At 33.6% G+C, this 17,810-nt stretch overlaps 2 protein-coding genes across 6 annotated transcripts; one reads left to right on the top strand and one right to left on the bottom strand.

Annotated features, from left to right (window-relative positions):
* The first annotated feature begins 315 nt into the window (after positions 1 to 315).
* Positions 316 to 2,379, top strand: LOC11416429 (nicotinamidase 1). Its single transcript, XM_003608344.4, has 5 exons — positions 316 to 729; positions 1,082 to 1,265; positions 1,361 to 1,494; positions 1,627 to 1,812; positions 2,014 to 2,379. Exons 1-5 carry the CDS (start codon positions 517 to 519, stop codon positions 2,104 to 2,106), a joined length of 810 nt encoding a protein of 269 aa, XP_003608392.1. The 5' UTR covers positions 316 to 516; the 3' UTR covers positions 2,107 to 2,379.
* Positions 2,380 to 3,218: 839 nt separating this feature from the next.
* LOC11410418 (protein EXECUTER 1, chloroplastic) lies at positions 3,219 to 17,610 on the bottom strand. 5 transcript variants are annotated; one of them, XM_024781539.2, is made up of 14 exons: positions 17,093 to 17,610; positions 16,391 to 16,507; positions 16,216 to 16,281; positions 15,557 to 15,663; positions 14,117 to 14,198; positions 10,589 to 11,398; positions 10,330 to 10,453; positions 10,024 to 10,193; positions 8,424 to 8,498; positions 8,156 to 8,248; positions 7,898 to 8,044; positions 5,676 to 5,745; positions 3,945 to 4,016; positions 3,219 to 3,668 (listed from the first exon to the last, which is right to left on the bottom strand). In XM_024781539.2, the coding sequence occupies exons 1-11, from the start codon at positions 17,480 to 17,482 to the stop codon at positions 7,952 to 7,954; spliced, it is 2,127 nt and encodes a 708-aa protein (XP_024637307.1). In that variant the 5' UTR covers positions 17,483 to 17,610; the 3' UTR covers positions 3,219 to 3,668; positions 3,945 to 4,016; positions 5,676 to 5,745; positions 7,898 to 7,951. The 5 variants fall into 5 exon arrangements, with proteins under 5 accessions (XP_024637307.1, XP_039689452.1, XP_024637308.1 ...); XM_039833518.1 differs by lacking the exon at positions 5,676 to 5,745 and adding an exon at positions 6,703 to 6,818; XM_024781540.2 differs by lacking the exon at positions 5,676 to 5,745 and adding an exon at positions 6,564 to 6,818.
* Positions 17,611 to 17,810: the final 200 nt, after the last annotated feature.

Consider the following 17,810-nt stretch of genomic DNA (forward strand, 5'->3'; position numbering starts at 1 on the left):
CTTTTTCTTAAATTGTGCCTAAATATTTATGACCAACCAAATATTTTTCACAAGTAAGACTGTTTTTTTTGGTTTTTTTGATAATGGCCTGAGTTTGAACCTAAATCTTACATATTTTATGCATTATTCCAATCAATTGAAGTAAGTTCACTATCTATAAATAAGAATATGATAGCTTTGTACTTATCTTATGCATGTGTGCATACCAAAATGACTTTTTTTTTTATAACACGACAATGTTGAGCACGGGAGCTCTTAAAATATCTTTAACTTGATAATTTACTCAGCCACATGAATAAAAAACATGGAAAGGATAAAGAGTTTTTTTTTTTTAATTTGTAAGAATGAGCACGGATAAAGAGTGTTTATTAGTATCAAAGATTCAAAAGTTACGTCTTCAACATTTTTTCCTAATTTTAAACGAAAAAAATATTAAATTAACTTGTAAAGTTAGATAATTTTAGCGGCTAGTGACTTAGGTGGACAAATCTCCTGACTTTTCCATTATAACTATATATGCTATATGCTTTTGGTGTGATATTGAAATTGAATACACGTATTATTTTCTTGTCATCTCTGGCTGAGAAGATGGTGTCACATACAGTTGAACTTTTGAAGAACGAGATTCCTTTGGAGCAAGAATCAGTGGTTTTAGCTGAAGACATCGTAAATGGTCTTGTTCTTGTCGATATCATAAATGGCTTCTGCACAGTTGGTGCTGGAAATCTGGTATCTGTCTACACAACTTGTTTAAATTCATTTTTGATCCTATAAAGCAGTTGCAGGATGCAGGTGCATGTAAAACCAACGGATCTGAACCTGATCTAATAGTCTTACATGCCACTGCACCGTGCAAACAGTTGTAGAAGATCTATACACTTGTTTTTAATTTTTGAATATTCTTTTGTGAAATTTTCATCATAAACTATAGTAGTATGGTGTTGTTTTTGCTTACTCCTTTTAAATTATATTTTTCCTTCTTCATTCACTAAAGGGTTAGTCTTTATAAATTTGATGCTTACACACTTGAAGTGGATGAAATTCAAGACATAAGGGATGAATGCTATTTATATTTTTTCAGGCACCAAGAGAGTCCAATAGACAAATTTCAGAAATGATCAATGAATCAGCAAGGCTAGCTAGACTATTCTGTGAGAAGAAATTGCCAATTATGGTTTTCCTTGATTCTCACCAACCTAACAAGCCAGAGGAACCTTACCCCCCTCACTGTATTGCTGGGACTGATGAATCAAATCTAGTTCCAGGTTCAATTAGCATTCATTGACATATTTTTAAATATGCTTTCACTACTACTTTTTTTTAATTACTGTCTTTTATTTTAATAATTGTGTAATTGTAGCGTTGAGATGGCTAGAGAATGAAACCAATGTAACAATCAGACGTAAGGATTGTTTTGATGGATATGTTGGCTCAATGGAAGAAGATGGTTCAAACGTTTTTGTAGATTGGGTGAAGAAGAATAAGATCAAAACTGTGAGTATAATTTGTGAATTGTTTAATTTCCAACTTTAGTGTTACGGTTAATTGTGATCTTCTAAATTCGAATACTATTATGTATCATCTTGAATATCTTACTAAAATCAGTAATTAATTTGTGAATTGAAGATGGTGGTGGTAGGTGTATGCACAGATATATGCGTTCTGGATTTTGTATGCTCCACAATGTCAGCTAAAAACCGTGGTTTTCTCAAGCCTCTGGAAAATGTGGTGGTATATTCAAATGCATGTGCTACTTTCAATGTCCCTCTTGAAGTAGCCACAAATATCAAAGGAGCTTTAGCCCATCCTCAGGTACATGCATGCATGTGTTACAATTACAAACTGTTAGTTAGTTTGAAAAGAGAAGTAAAAATGTGATACTGTTTTAATTATATATTTTAAAAGCAAAACAGAAAATATTTCCTCTAAACACACATGTTCTCAAAATGTGTGCTGAATATCTTTACTACAAAAGTAATGTGCTAATTAATGTTTTTTTTTTTTTTTTTGCAGGAGTTTATGCATCATGTAGGTCTGTATATGGCCAAAGAACGTGGAGCCAAGATAGCAAAGGAAGTGCTGTTTGATGCAGCAGAGAAGATATAACCCTGTTACGTGCTGTGGCCCTTCTAAATAAAACTCTATACTTATTAAGGTTTGGGTGGTCTAAATAAGAAGCAAATGGTCGTAGATGACATACCATCATATATGTAAAGTATAAGCAGGAGTCCCTCCCACTCCCCATGGCTTTTAACTAAGACCGTATGTACGTCTTGTGAAAGTGTAAATTCCTGCAGTATAATGCATATTCACAAGACACAGTATCACGATTGGTTAGTACAATACAACATAAATAAAGAACGCTATCATTAGAAGTTACTATCCCAATACATTTTATTGCCTCTCAATAATACACGCCCGCGCACGTACACACTCCCTCTAGTCCTAAAAATAAAAGAAATTTGGGATTAGATCATGAACTTTTTGTATTCAACTTTCTTTCATATTTAGAAATGGAGATTATATATGAAACAACCTTGATTATCGAAAACAAAAGAAATATAATGTAATGCTTCTGCCTTACTAGGTTTCGAAGACATATACACCCTGCTTTTATAGGCAAATTCACTTTCAAAGACCCTTTCCCAAGGGTTAACTAACAACAGTAATTTTTTTGAAAGGAACTAACAACCGTAATTATCTTTTCCTTTTTGTAAAGCCCTACATTATACATAAATTTTAAATTCAGTTGTATGAATAATATCCACGGTTGAAATCCATTTTAATAAATTCTTAATTGAGACGGTAAAGTTGATACCAAAAAAATAAAGCAAACTCACTTTATAAAAAAAAGGAATCTGATGGCATTGAACCAAAGTATATTATTCACGAGCCTTGGGATGTCCAACTAGATCACCGCAATGGAAAAACAAACGAATATGATGGGAAGAAAAAACGTTGGAATAATTTTCTGTGATTTTAGACGACTCAAAAGGAATTGATAAGTGACATTTTGAAGACGTGACTATATGTTTCTTTCTAAAAATATTATTCACTTTCTCTTTTCCTCTATAACTCCTCAGCCTCCCAAACAGGATGAACTTTCACCCTATTTTTCTTCCATCACCACCACCACATAATTTCTATTTTTCTTTTTCCATTCCAAACCATGTTTTAAGCAGGTCTCAATAATTCAATACAACAAGGCTAACTGGGTATATACACTCCCAAGTTCATTCATTGAAGGTAAGGCTAGAATTGAGAAGAACCACAACGGTTTTGTCATATCCCACAGTGGCACGATGAAATAATGCTACTTGTAATGAAATTTTTCATTTATCCTAACAGAAAGAATAATGAAACCCTGTACACATTAGGCTAAGTATGATTACGTAGTTATGACAAATGGATATGACATACAAGAAAAATTTGGACCACTATACAAATTGATGAAGGATGCCATGTGAACACTACACCACCTACAATATGTAGAATGGAGAGAGTAGTACATTGTACTTTAATGCTGATATTATGAATCCCCCTTCATAATACTTAGTTAAGCTACGGCAATCAAGCTTAAGTGTACATGGTTATTTTACACTGTACACTTACACAAGCAGCCCACCAATGCTCAAAATCTATGCTGCCTGGCAGAAAGCTATTTTACACTGTACGTAAGAGAGACACAAACATAAAAAGCAAACATCAGAGAAAAATGTTCATTGAAAAAAACCATAAAACAGCCACTACATGGTTAGATAAAGGATATAATTCATAAATCCTATCAGGGGAAACAAGTTTTACACATGCATTCAATCATATTTTACAATGCAACAGATTTTAATAAGTAAGATATTACTAAAATAAGATCAGATGCATCTATAAAACTTCTTTCCATGGCCGGCACGTATAATTAGTAAACTCTTAAATTGAACACTGAATACCTTAAACAGAAAAGCCTGCAGTGATGGATAATATCTTTCACTGAAGCATCACAACTTAGCATTCCTCGAAACCTGGAACCAACAGAAAACAGCAACAATTATAAACCATATACATTAATAAAGAGTGCAACTTGAAGTCTTTATAAAATAAACTAATAGGAAAAGTGGAGACACTTCATGACAATTCCACTTAAACAAAAACAGAAAGATACAGAACAGATAGACAACCATAGCACTCAACAACAACCGGAAGGAAAACTTCTGTTGCTTATAAACGAATCTTTGCTTTCTTTACTAAAAGGTTTCGCCAAAAGTAATATGATTTTGGTCTTTCATTATACTGGGAAAAGGGAGATGATAGAATAATAAATTATATGGGAAAATGTGAATTATGTTTGATGTTACAATCCTTATTTTATACTAATACCAGACTCATAATCTTAATTGAACAAGGAATCAAATCATGATATATACAGAATATGGAACCTAATTCGAAAAAATAATACATTTGGGGTAAATTGTTCAAATAAATGCTTATTTAATAAGTACTTATTATATAACAGTTTACGTCATAACTTCTCATGTTAAGTAGGCTATTTGTATTTGCAGATAAACATCGAAAAACTATTTGCATGATCAACAATAGTTCTCACTATAACCAAAGAATTTGGGGTAAATGGAAATTGAAGTGAGAACAACTACACAAGCTGTTTCTATAAAAATATCTTGGATAGCCTATCACTGAACAAACAATGGGCATATCACAGAGACACAAACTATTCTTATGTTTTTCCAAACACTTACCCAAGCACTCATATCTGAGATAAGCCAAATTTAGCTCCACACAAATTCTTCCAAACACTCCCTTATACAATTTATATAAGTTTTCCCAACCACTTACCCAAGTCCTCATGTCATGAGGTAAGTTCAAATAATCTGTAAAGAAATTCTTCCAAACACTCCCTTATACTAATACTGGACTTCCATAAGGAAACAAATCATGATACATAAGGAAATGTGAAAACAAATCTTATACATAAGGACGGTGGCCAATTTCTAAGAGATAATCTAAGATACAACATTTATGATAGAGTATTGACGTAATGAGATGTTTTCAGGCAGGTTTGTATTAAGTAAGGATAAAACTTAACAGGTTTGTATGCAACCTATCGAGTCTATCTTAATAACTTTACAGACACATCAATATAGAGAAAGTCATCCCAACTATGTTGGCGCCACTCCCACCAACAATCATCCGATAAAGAAAAATGTGTGCACAACAAATTTTGAAATTAAGGTGTAGATTTGTTTTCCTTTACTGCTGTAACAAATTTGTTACCATAATTACTGTAGTTAGAAGGTGATTGTGTACACTATTTATTTCATGATTCTATATCCTTGGAACTTCCACACCAGAATCCTAATTCCTAGCCACCTTCATTGTGGTAAACCCCAATTTACCTTCATTGTAGTTTTAGGTTACCTTCAGTCGGAGTGCCTTCGTAGAACTTCTTTTTCTATCTCCTGTGAGACTTATTGGATAGAGATCACACTTGTTGACCTTAAATCAGGTACGAAGAACTCAAGAGGCTATTGTATGGTGATAAATTTGTTACTAATTTACCATGCAAACCAAATTAACATGATAGGTCAAAGTACATAGAAATCCTAATTCCTAGCCACCTTCATTGCAGTAAACCCCAATTTAGCTTCATTGTAGTTTTAGGTTACCTTCAGTCAGAGTGCCTTCATAGAGCTTCTTTTTCTATCTCCTGTGAGACTTATTGGATAAAGATCACACCTGTTGACCTTAAATCAGGTACGAAGAACTCAAGAGGCTATTGTATGGTGATAAATTTGTTACTAACTTATCATGCAATCCAAATCGACATGATAGGTCAAAGCACATAGAAACAAACAAACATTTCATCAAGAAAAAGTTCAACAACAGTCTTGCAACTACGACGTTTTCCCAAAGAGTGGTTTCATGATCTCAATTGTAAGCTAAAAATGATAAATATTCATTCATCGGTTTGAGAGTGTAATAAGGCAATTAACAAAAAAGAAACCATTATTAGTTTTGTAACATATGTGCTATTATAATTGTTGTACGTAAGAGTTGATTGTTACAATCATAATTATCTAAATTTATTTTCATGTAACTCTTTAATTACAATAGATTTGATAGAGCCTATATGTTTGTATCGATTTCTGTAATTGAAAAAGATAATGACAACTCAGATTCTCCTCTTTATTATTTCTTTCTGAGTGTGTTGTGGAATTCTTAGGGAAACAAAAAGCTCTTAACTACTACTACAGTTCAATTAGGAAAATGCAGAAGGTATTCTCCATATGCAAATCATACGAAGTAGAGACTTGCATAAAAAAAGTAATTCATTCCTACATCATGTTCTATCAAGGACATCTCCTTAAAGTAATGTCCCCAAACTCAAACTAGTTATCAACTCAAAAAAGAAAACAATTCACATGCAAGTCCATCTTGGAACAACTTAAAATTGAATAAACAAAAATTATATTATTAATTTTCTGTTACAAGGAAACTTAATATTTATATACATTTATAAATTTGGAAAGGACTAAGTGAGGAATATAGAATACCATTAGCTAATGTGAATAGCTGTATATAACCCATATTTTTACGAGGCCACCTGATGGGGAGGTTCAACCAGAAACTTGTAACAAAGTACGGGCCATGCAAACTATAGATACCTTCTGTTCTTAATAATTAAATTCTTACACATTTCATTACTTCCGCTCAGGTTTCCTTTTCAAAGTTTGTTTCCTGTGCTTCTCAATAAGCCCGTTCAATGGTTTTTGTTCGAGCAACCAGATGAGTCCATGCACAAATTAATGCTATGACATGAAACATCTAATTACAGGACAAAACACGCACTAAATGAACAATATGAGAAGCTTAATGCATGTTAACATGTTTGCATCAAATTCTAAGACAGAAAAGAATCCATATCGAAAAAAAGAGAAGAAACAAATAACTTCTTTTAAAATTGGGGAAGGGAGAAATTATTATTAATTAAAGTGGCACTCTGACCAGTTTACTACTCTCCTCGAGGGGATTTGAATTCCATCCTTTAAGTTGTAAGCTGACATCGCATGGACAAATAACTGGTTCACATTAAACCAGCTCATGTCACATCCATTGTTTTGAACCCACCCTAAGTCAACCATGTAAACTCCTCTTTTTCGGTAAACTTCTGACTTTATTAGCAATTTTACAATTCTACAATTCTATGTTGGTTTGGCCTAAAATGTAAATTTTATATCATTCGTTCATTTGCTTAATTATTTATGAGGTGCAATATGTGTGTGTGTGTGTGCGCCTTAAAATGTAATCTTGCGTGTCTTAAAAAAAATGTAATCTTACGTTTTCAATATTGTTTTTTTTCTACTTATTTTTAAACCAGCCATAACTTTAGTGCTAAAATTTCATGATAACTATTTATCCACTTAAAAATACTTATGCTTTAAGATGGAGCTGGAATGTTGAACTATCGTTGTTTGAATGAGGTTATATTACGTATATATGTCACGCATAGGTTTTTCAATATTATTTCTAATATTTGGTAAAAACTTACTAGTTTTATGAATCGATTCTACGAGTCGATTTGAGTCTACGACTACGTAGAATCCACAGGTTTACCTAGAATTTCGAGTTTGACAACCTTACACTTGGACCCATCAATTATCTCGCTTTACATTTGGCCATTTCAATAGAGCATACCTTTTAGGAAACTGCGTGCTAAACACTTAAATGAAGTTATTAAAAATATCCCAAAATTAGAGATGCAAAAAGGTTATGCTAGGCTATGCATAAGTTGGACAGGTCACTTTATAAAACGCTGGTCTTTGCATGTATAAAAATAATAGATGAGCTGGCGAATAAAGCTATAAGGCCTTTTTTTAAGAGAACTTACACTAAAATCTGAAGAAAGAATTTACAAGTCTCTGATAGTATGGACAATGAAATCCTACTGTTGAAGCCTAAGCCGATTGAAGAAGACCAAAAAATGATACTCAGGAGCCCAATACACAAATCCAACAACAGGCCCTGCTTTTATGTGCTGCAAAAAATTGATAAAAGGTAAGACACTATTATAAAAAATTGCACCGAAGTAAAGGTGGAATTACAACAGCAAAGGCTAAATAACTAGACCGAGCTCGGGAATACAAACCTTTCCATCAAGAATCACCAGTTCACCGTCAACCCATCGAGGATTCTGAAACCCTGGCTCTGCCAATCTTCCTTCACCTTTATAGCGAGCAATCTGAAAAATTAATAATATCAAATAAGATTACAGAACAAAAATAATTTTGTATTCTTTAATGTGAATTGATGACAATTTAATAAAATTTTTGGAGGGAGTAGAGAATGGAGAGAGCAAGGAAACAAAAATAGGAAACCCTGCAAAATATAAAATATGAAATAAAATAAAATCATACCACTCCAAATTCTTCAGGAATTATGCCTTTATGTGGAAGTTGGTACCCCTTTCCAACTTTTGCACGAAATGCCACCTAAGGGGATCAAGGAACATGATTAATGAGATTTATGATTAATAGTGCACAATGCAAAAATCGGCTTCTAAAAGAGACCACACATTTCACACACGAAAATAAAAAATACAAGAAATATCTTAGGTTCCATTGAAATTGGTCAAAACCACCATCATATCTGACTGTTTCCAAAGAAATAACTATTCACTTCCAACAGAACACATTGAGAATCTTCCCCAATCTAGTAACAAGCTTAAAATTTTGGTTATCATATAACAAAAACAAAAGAACAATAATGATGGTTTTCAAAGTTTAAGATGTTTAACTACTTCACAAGACAAACCAAGTTGAAAGGCTGGGCAGCAGAACATGTAATAAAGTATCAACCATATGCCAGTACTTATTATTACATAATGATGCTTTTAAATGTAATAGAAACACATTATATTCATGTCATAGAACACCCAAAATTTATGCATGGGATGCACTCAATAATGTATGTGTTACTCCTAACACAGCGCTAGAACAATTGCCAGCTTAAGATAGCAATCAAAATTGTCAGTCAATCAAGTCATCCAGCACATCACTAGCCTTGCTATACCAAACTACTTCTAAAAACAACATCTAAGTGCAAGACGATACATTATGACTAACTAGAAGTACAGGAGTTCCATTTTCCTCTTATATGTTCTGTCCATGAGCTGTTTGAAGCTCAACAGCACACAGGGCCTCAAATAAAAAAGTCCATGAGATACATTTGAAGTAAAGCGGTGCCCTAGATCTTTGCATAGGATGATTGTGAAGCTGTTTAAAATCATCTCTCGTATCATACAAAGAACGACCTAAGTCACCAATTTGCAGTGTGGGTATAGTCTTTGTAAATGTCTTCTAAGTATCTATAACTTCGAAATTGTATACGATTGTATCTAAGGAGATCCTAACATGGACCAGGATGCTTCCGGTTACAACAGTTTTTTAAATGTTTGTATATTTTAGATTTAGGGCATCAGAAATTGAAACATAAACACCGTTAACCCTAGTTCCACATTTTGAAATTGGATATCTTAGAAATGCCATCTCCATGGTTTGACACATGGGTTCACCTTTTGATCTCTTTTTCACGAAGTCTATATTAGAGGGAGTGAGGGACCCTTGTTTATACATCTATCAATTAAGTTATCAATATTTTAATTCATTATAAATGAAAATGTTCTAAAATCATGTATTACCTTTAAATTTCTTCACACATTATTATTTATTATTTTCAATACATGCTTTCAAATTAATAAAAAAGATAAGTCCATTTATCTTGATAATGACTACTTGCATAGAAAAACCATTGCTATCATGATTTAAAATTCACAAATATTTTTCATTTATCAGCACCAACATCGTCCAATTTCTGATAAAACACTGCATCCCCCCTCCTCTCTTTTTCTCCCAGGTGGGTGTATTGCATATATAGAAACCAATATCACAGAATGAAGGATAGAAATAAAAAAAAATAAAAAGTTGGAGGTCAGTAAAATAAGTTTCATGATATTACCTGGCCAGCTGGTACATAAGGATCCCCGGTTATTTTCAAGGCTTCTACATACTCATAAAACTCGAGATCTGAAGTCTCCTTCGCCCTACCATCCTCTTGCCATTGACCATATCTACGTCTCATTTGAATAACTTCAGAAGAGTAAACACCATATGCACCAATATATAAGCCTGGTTGAAAATGAGAATATTTGTTACTTGGTTTGCAATAAACTGAAGATTAAAAACAATCATTTTACTGTCAGAAGCAGTCAGTCAATAACAAGCACCTCCTAATAATCAAATGACAAATAAACAAGAAAATCACCATTTAAGGGATCAAATGAAGTTGGTATTTCAATGCGATTGAAAATCGTTGACCCAGATAATGGTTGATGATTCTGAGCCTGGCTTAGAGTGAGACTTATCAATTCTCCTACCTCTTTCAGCACCTATAAGATTGAAGCAATGCATTATAGTCTAAGCAACTTGTGTCGAGATTTTAAGAAGGATAGTGAATTTTGCCATAAAAATAAAAAATAAAAAAAAATAATGATTTGCAGATTTTATGTGAATACTTAGCTAACCTTTGCAGGTACTTTATCCTTGCCAATGAATTTTGCAAGATCAGAAATAACATTATCAACTCTGCGACGACCTTGAAACTTAATTGATTTATCTGATGAAGATTTCCCTTTGTCAGGACCATCCAGCTGATTGACTTCGTTTTCAACAGTAAAGGAAAATGAACGACGCTCCTTGATCTCCAGCTTAGCAGGAACTCGAAGCAAATCTCTAGGGGATAAATTGCTGGAAAGTTTCTGCACAAGACCACCAATGACAACTTTGACAGCAATTTCATTCTGTTCTTCACGTGCAAAAGTTCCAAGATCACCATTTATCTCAATCCCATCATCTCCCTCTTGATCAGTTTCCAACTTAATGTCTTCCAGATCCAGAATTTCTGTATTATTTTCCTTGTCTTCATCTTCACTGTCATCTTCTTCATCGCCGTCGTTTTCATCGCCGTCGTCTTCATCGCCGTCATCTTCTCCATTTTCATCTTCATCCTCACTCTCTTCTTCCTCAAATAATTCCTCAATCACCTTAGACATTAGATCCTTGTCTACTTTCTCTGGAGTTATCACTTTGAAAATCTTCACCTTCACACCAGGAATCATATCTTTCAAGACATTCTGAAATCCAGGCATTCCCTCAGCAGGGTCAGAGCCATCATTCCTATCATCACCACTTTCTGGATCTTCAGTACTCACAACAAACAGCTCACTTCTGTCATCTGTAGATTCCATTGAACTCGATCTCCCACTAGCATCCAATGGTTTAGAGGACGTTGTTGGGGAACCGTGGTAGGACCCTTTTCGCTTTAGGTACACAGCCTGAAAATGAAAAGAATACTTTATTGCAGTATTGCTGTGGGATAACATAATAGGTTGAAACTTGAGACTGGGTTATATATTATCTCTTAATTTTATAAAAAAATTATTATAATTGTTATTTTACTTTATCATGAAATGTAGTAAATTAAGTTCCATAAGTAAAACTTGAAACCACAAAAAACTAGTTTAAACCCAAAAAAAAATAAAAAATTCAATTCAAACTCTCTCTACTCTGGATGTAGTTAATAAGTACATTGCTACTCTCTAAGTCTCCTTCATGAGTACCGTTTGACAAAACAAACCAATTTTGGGCCTGTTTGTTTACACCTTAAGAAATAATGATCCCGTGATCGACCTTTTTCAGAAGCTGTTACAACCTTAAATAGCTAAAGCTGATTTTGTTTTAAGTTTTTCCTTTTTTATTTTTTCTCAAAAATAAAATCTTACTTTAAGAAAGCACAAACAGATTGCCCTTTTAGAGAATTCAACTTGGTGATGTCCATGGTTGTCAAATTCAGGATTCAACCAAAGATTGTTTGCGTGTAAAAAAAGCATAAATCATAGGATCGTAAGATCTCACCAAACAGACAAAATTATAGGAATAACTAAGAAAAATAACTTTACCATCATTTTTTAGTTAATTCAATCATAAAGATGAGAGTTTGACCAAAGTCCAAAACATAAATTATAGAATTTTTTATTAATTCCCACCAACCATGGAATGATAAATGCAAAGATGGGATAACGTTTGATTGGAATAAGGGAATTAATAAAAAAAATACCTTGAAACCAAAAAAATAATAATAATACGAGTCCCAAAAATAGGATGAGAAATTCCCAAATTGAGGAGAAGTCTCAATTAAAAACCCACCGAGTCCCAAAATAAGTGTACGCTCAATCTATTCTTTCTCTTGCGATGAAAAACGGATTGAATTCCGAGTCAAAACGTGCGAAACTGGGCTGTAAAGGTGCGGGTTGTTCCGGGTCAACCGGGTCAAGATGTGCGACCCGGGTTAAGAACGTGTGAAACCAGCACGGGATAAAGCGCTGATCCTACGATTCCAAGATCTTCCTCTACGCGCTCACAGCTCCGGCCTCTTCAACGATTTTCGTGCCGCTCCGGCACGGTGGAGAGAGAAAAATGCGCAAGATCTTAATCGCGCTCTTAACAACCTTGGTGATGTCTATTTTAGTAATTAACAACCTAGTTAATCAAATTAAGTTTCACTCTACTCACTACTGTCCTCATAAATCGTTCTCTCAACTTAATAACTACTGATTAAACCTTTACCTTTCCCAATAACTACCATCTTAATAAACTTTATCAATTGAAAACTTTAAACTTATGTGATCAATATTTCAAAATTAGACAATTTTAAGTATCAATCAATGATAATATAAAAATTACTTGTCAAAAATTATACATTCATGAAGATAGGGAGAGAAATATTTGGTAGCTATTAGGATAAATAAATTAATATTACAATATTAAAAAATGTCATGAATGTATAATTTATGAAAAGTAATTTTTATATTATCATTGATTGATACTTAAAATTAATATCTACTAGAAGATCACGGATTATTAAGTCATTGAATTAGCATCTAACAAATGTAAGGTATTGTCTACTGATCCAAAATGGATTTGCCCCTTCCTTGGACCAGATTACTCTTTTGTAGTATTATTGACAGTTTAAAAGTACATTGTGGTTTCTCTTTATTTTGTTTTTTAAAAATTAGTATTATGAATTTATATAAAATAATAATTAGAGACAAGTCTGAAGTTGGTAAATATTTACTACTGGGAGGGAAATATTTGGTAGCTATTATTAGGAGAGATAAATATCTACTCATTTAATTGTTGAGGTTTTTAATTACTAAAACGACAGTCACATTTAACTGATTTTATTCAGCAGAAAGAGATTAAAAATGTCTCTTTGTCCAATACAGGTGAGTAAATGCTAACCAATACATGAAGGAGAGTAGGTTAGCATTCCCCATTGGGCCTGCTTAGTATTTAGGGGAACTCGACATGATTCTAATAGAAATAGTGAGGTCTACTACTGAAGTCAGAATTTTCTGAGAAATATGGCAACATTACCCAAAACAACCTTAATATATAGCTACTAGGTCGCATTTGTTAATCCAAAATCAAAACTTAAAGACAATGTGAACCTGCATATGATTGAACCTACATTTTCCCAACTAAAAAAAAACTTAACCTAAGAGGGCTTCATTTCCATATATTTTAAAATCCAACTCAACACCTACAATACAAATTGGTTGGTGTTCCAGATTGTCTTATAAAACCAAATATATGACAAAATTATAAACCTTATGCTAATCTAGATAAGAGATTAGTGTATGAATGAAATACAAAAAATGTGAACGGATTATGAGCTACAATCATACAAGCAATGCACTTAATTCTTGCATATGTAATCCCAGTTCCCCAAGCATTATGACTGTGACTAAACGCTAGTTTTCTACGCAGAATAACCATCAGAAAATTTGTTTAACTGTCAGCATGAAAGATGATCCTATATTCAGATAGCAAAATTTTGAAGGGGAACAGAGAATCCATCTTCAGTGCAATGATCTATCTCTATCAAAACATGTAATTTAGCTAAAATTTTAGATATGGTTGCTCTCGTCTAAATAACATTAACCAAGAGAAAAAAAAACATAGAAGTTATAGGGTCAGTCAAGTAGAGATACCTGCGACTTAAAGTCACCTTTTTTATCCATTGTAAGAAAAAACTCAAATAGAGGAACACCAGCAGCAGATGTTGCAAGTTGCCTAGTGAAAATATGGTAGAAGGGTTAATAAACAGAAACCACACAAGGTAGTGGCAGAATAACCAAAAGTATCACGTGCAGAAATAGTTTAAAACTATTAGATTTTTATATTGGGTCTAACTGGTCATTACAAAATCGGCTTGAAAAGTGAGGAATAGTTCTCATTATAAAATCTTTTCAGGCCTTATCTCTTTTCAAACTTGAGTTTTACCCAATACACCCCCTCAATCCCAACACTATTGGGCTTGGTGTGTGGATAGTTCGGTGGGTAGCTTGGATTGACAGGTTCTTATGTTGTATTGAGTTTTATCATTGGGCCTAACTCATTCTTACAAAACTAGCTGGTAAAGTGAGGGATGTCAGTCATTATAAACTTGACATCTAGAATTTTTGACCGGGCCTAAGTCAACCCTACAAAACCGGCTTGTAAGATGAGGGATATCTTCCACTTATAAATTCATTTTCAGGCTATATCCTATCTAATGTGGAACGCTAAACAGAAACATCAAAAAGTGAAAAGTTTTTTCCAAGATATGATAGTAATAAATCAATGCTATTAAGATAGATTTCATACAAGGAAAATAGATAGCAAGACGAATAGTTGCAAGTTTTATATAGAGAATCAGGTTACAATGCTTTGTCTGATGACATCTGAGTATAAAACCCCATGGTATAATTACGGTTGAAGTTAGGTTTTTGTCTATTTAGCACAAAGGCATAAATGTAACTGGTAAATAATTACTATCATCTTATTTAGACACAGAAACTAGAGTTACAAACAAGTGTATAAGCATATATGAATAAGTCCCCTTCAATGAGCTTATTAAAGTTTATCTACTACAAGTATCACTTGTAATTTTGACCATATTTCAATGAGCTTGTTACAACAACTTTATAAACTGCATAGATATACTTCGGGATTAAGACTAACAGAGTGTGCTAAATTTCAATAATCAAAAGAAAGGGAGATAACATGAGAAAGTTATGATACAACATTCTTTTTGAGATAAATTGAATATTCTAGAGCTGAATCTGTAATTGCGTTCTAAGTTATATAGAGATCTAAATCTGCTATAATGTATGTATGCAGTTAGACCATAATATTAAAGGTTCCAACTAAACCTCAACATTAGAGACCTAATAGAAACACAAGCCGAGACGGATGCTTTACAGACTAGCTACTCTAATAGAAAAGATGGACGCATAAATGGTTAAATTATTCCCGAACACCCCTTTTATCCCGAAAAAATGACCAATGTTTTCTGTGTTTTAGTTTCAGGTTGAGGTTGGGGAATAAGTTTTTTCTTTCAGGAGGCAAATTACCTAATATGTTTTCTATTATCATGATATAGAAATTACCTAGGACTATAACTCCTTGCTACATATCTTCCATGCTCTGGAGTTATGCGAATAATTAGACCATGTGGATCGTTCACATCTTTTGAAATACCAGCCCACCAACCCACCTGCAAGAGCCGATATATGTGTAAGTTTAAACGATTTTTCTGGATTGGTTCAAGACACATACCAATATTGCAAATTACAAATAAAAAACAGATGTTACAAACAGTGCAAATTATTGGCTTGGCATACAACACTAAAATGTCACACCACGGCATTTATCTATTTAAAAGAAAATAAAGGATACAATCAACAAAATAAATCAAGAATTGAAAACATATTTAAAATGAAAGTGGAAAAAAAAAATTATGATAATAATAATAAGCAAACCAAACATTCAATAAATAGATTGTTATTTGCAATCAGACTATTTCAAAATATTGACTGCCATTAGATTCCACAACTGATTTGCAAGCTCAAAGAATAATTTAGTCTGCAAAACCTCCTAACAACAAATGCAGTAGCGAGGAAAGTCTTATCAACCCAAGTAATAGCAATTTAAGCAACAGTATGTATTACTAGGGTCGCCCTATGACATTGCAGTTGACATTCTATTTCCACCACAACGCAAAGACATTCATTAATGCTTCCATTAAACAAATTCCATAAGAACTTACAAGTCCAGCACCCGCTTTATCTCTTAAAAAAGCTGCATCATTGTACCGCTCTTCTTTTATGGCTCTCTGCAAGATTAGAAAATATACATATATATTTTAAATTATACGCAATATAGTGAAAAAGTAAAGCACAAAATCAGCTAACAGTATAACCATCATTCATCAAAATCCCTACTTTGAGAAGAGTTTTCACTTTCCCAACACTGTCATTGTTAGCTGCAGCTGCGATCGCCACCTTAAGCTTAGCAGCTTCTTCATAATCCTCCACATATACAGCATGACGTAACTGAGACTGTTGAGCATAAATAACGTCAACCAAAGAATTAAATTATAAACAGGTTCAAAGAAATCCTACTAAAGTACACCAACCAATGAAGCACTAACACAGACACAACACTTATACGTGACACCGGTAAATATTTGGGGAAAAAATGAATTAATTGAATGCAATCACATGGTGCGACAAAGGTGTTTGCAAATTGCTTCTGAGTTTGATAACCTAAAGTCATTACCAATCCAAGGTGAACAGCTAACAATTCATTTTACATAGCAATTAACTACACAGTTGATTTGAAGAACACGTCTAAACTTTCATATTAAAGAATGTCTTCCATGAATCAAATAACAGAATCATCAAAGCTTTGAATAAAGAAAGAATGCGTATATTAACGAGCACAGTGTAGTAAACAAATGTGAAAAAGATGCTAGAGTCGTGAAATTCAAGAACCGTAAGTTATGAATTTTGCGCAAGAAAAAGATTCATTAGCGCCAAAACATATAAAAACATTCTACACTAATTAACATCGATTAATTCACAATATACACTACCGGAATCAGAAACAGGTAAACGAAATGAAAAGAATGTAGCAGCATGCACCTTGAGGATAATGAGAAGACGTTCCTGGTCATCAACCTGATCGAAATAATGACGCCAGCGATTCCAATCCCAATCATCATCGTGAACATCACTGCCTTCTTTAGCAGCAGCGCTGCCTCCCCTAAGCAAGTTCAAATAAGAATCGAATTGTTTAATTGCGCCGGTGACGAATTCCTGGAGCACCGAATCCCACCGGCGGTTGTTCCCGTCGGCGTCGTTGTTGTTGGTGGAGTTGTGGTTGTCGTCGGAGATGGAGTTGAGACAGAGGCATAACGGTTGAGAAGGGAAGTGAAGAAGTGAAGGGCGTTTGAGAGGGAAGGTGGTTGTGGAGAGGTTTTGTTTTGGGAAAGTGAGGTGTGGAGTGGAGAGAGATGAAATTGAAGAAGCCATAGCGGTGTCAAAGAAATGAGAAAGAAAATTGGGGAAATGTTATGTGTAAGTGTTGTAGCTGAATGGTGTGTGATTGGTGAAACATGAGGCTGCGATCTTCACTGTTAAAATATTTCGGGTGAGTGATACTCACCGCTGAAAATGTTTTTCAGGAATAATAAAGGGATAAGGATTCAATTTTCCTTCCGGTCAAAATATATAAATAAAAATAAAAGGGTTAATTATTAAGTTTTTAGTTGTTATAAATTTTCACAGTTTTTTGTTTTTAGTTTTCTTAAGCATTTTAAGGACTAAAAATGTTGATGGAAAATTTTTATGGAGACTAAAA

The sequence above is a fragment of the Medicago truncatula genome, chromosome 4, assembly GCF_003473485.1.
Source record: "Medicago truncatula cultivar Jemalong A17 chromosome 4, MtrunA17r5.0-ANR, whole genome shotgun sequence".
Lineage (NCBI taxonomy): Eukaryota > Viridiplantae > Streptophyta > Magnoliopsida > Fabales > Fabaceae > Medicago > Medicago truncatula.

What these genes read in the sequence shown, in the direction of transcription:
- LOC11416429 (XM_003608344.4), top strand. Translation starts at nt 517, where the DNA reads ATGCTATATGCTTTTGGTGTGATATTGAAATTGAATACACGTATTATT. An exon ending in CAGTTGGTGCTGGAAATCTG is followed by an intron (nt 730 to 1,081) that starts GTATCTGTCTAC and finishes ATATTTTTTCAG; the next exon opens with GCACCAAGAGAGTCCAATAG. An exon ending in GAGCTTTAGCCCATCCTCAG is followed by an intron (nt 1,813 to 2,013) that starts GTACATGCATGC and finishes TTTTTTTTGCAG; the next exon opens with GAGTTTATGCATCATGTAGG.
- LOC11410418 (XM_003608343.4), bottom strand. Translation starts at nt 17,482, where the DNA reads ATGGCTTCTTCAATTTCATCTCTCTCCACTCCACACCTCACTTTCCCA. An exon ending in GCAAGGAGTTATAGTCCTAG is followed by an intron (nt 14,199 to 15,556) that starts GTAATTTCTATA and finishes TATTTTCACTAG; the next exon opens with GCAACTTGCAACATCTGCTG. An exon ending in TTCCTGAAGAATTTGGAGTG is followed by an intron (nt 8,249 to 8,423) that starts GTATGATTTTAT and finishes TTAATTTTTCAG; the next exon opens with ATTGCTCGCTATAAAGGTGA.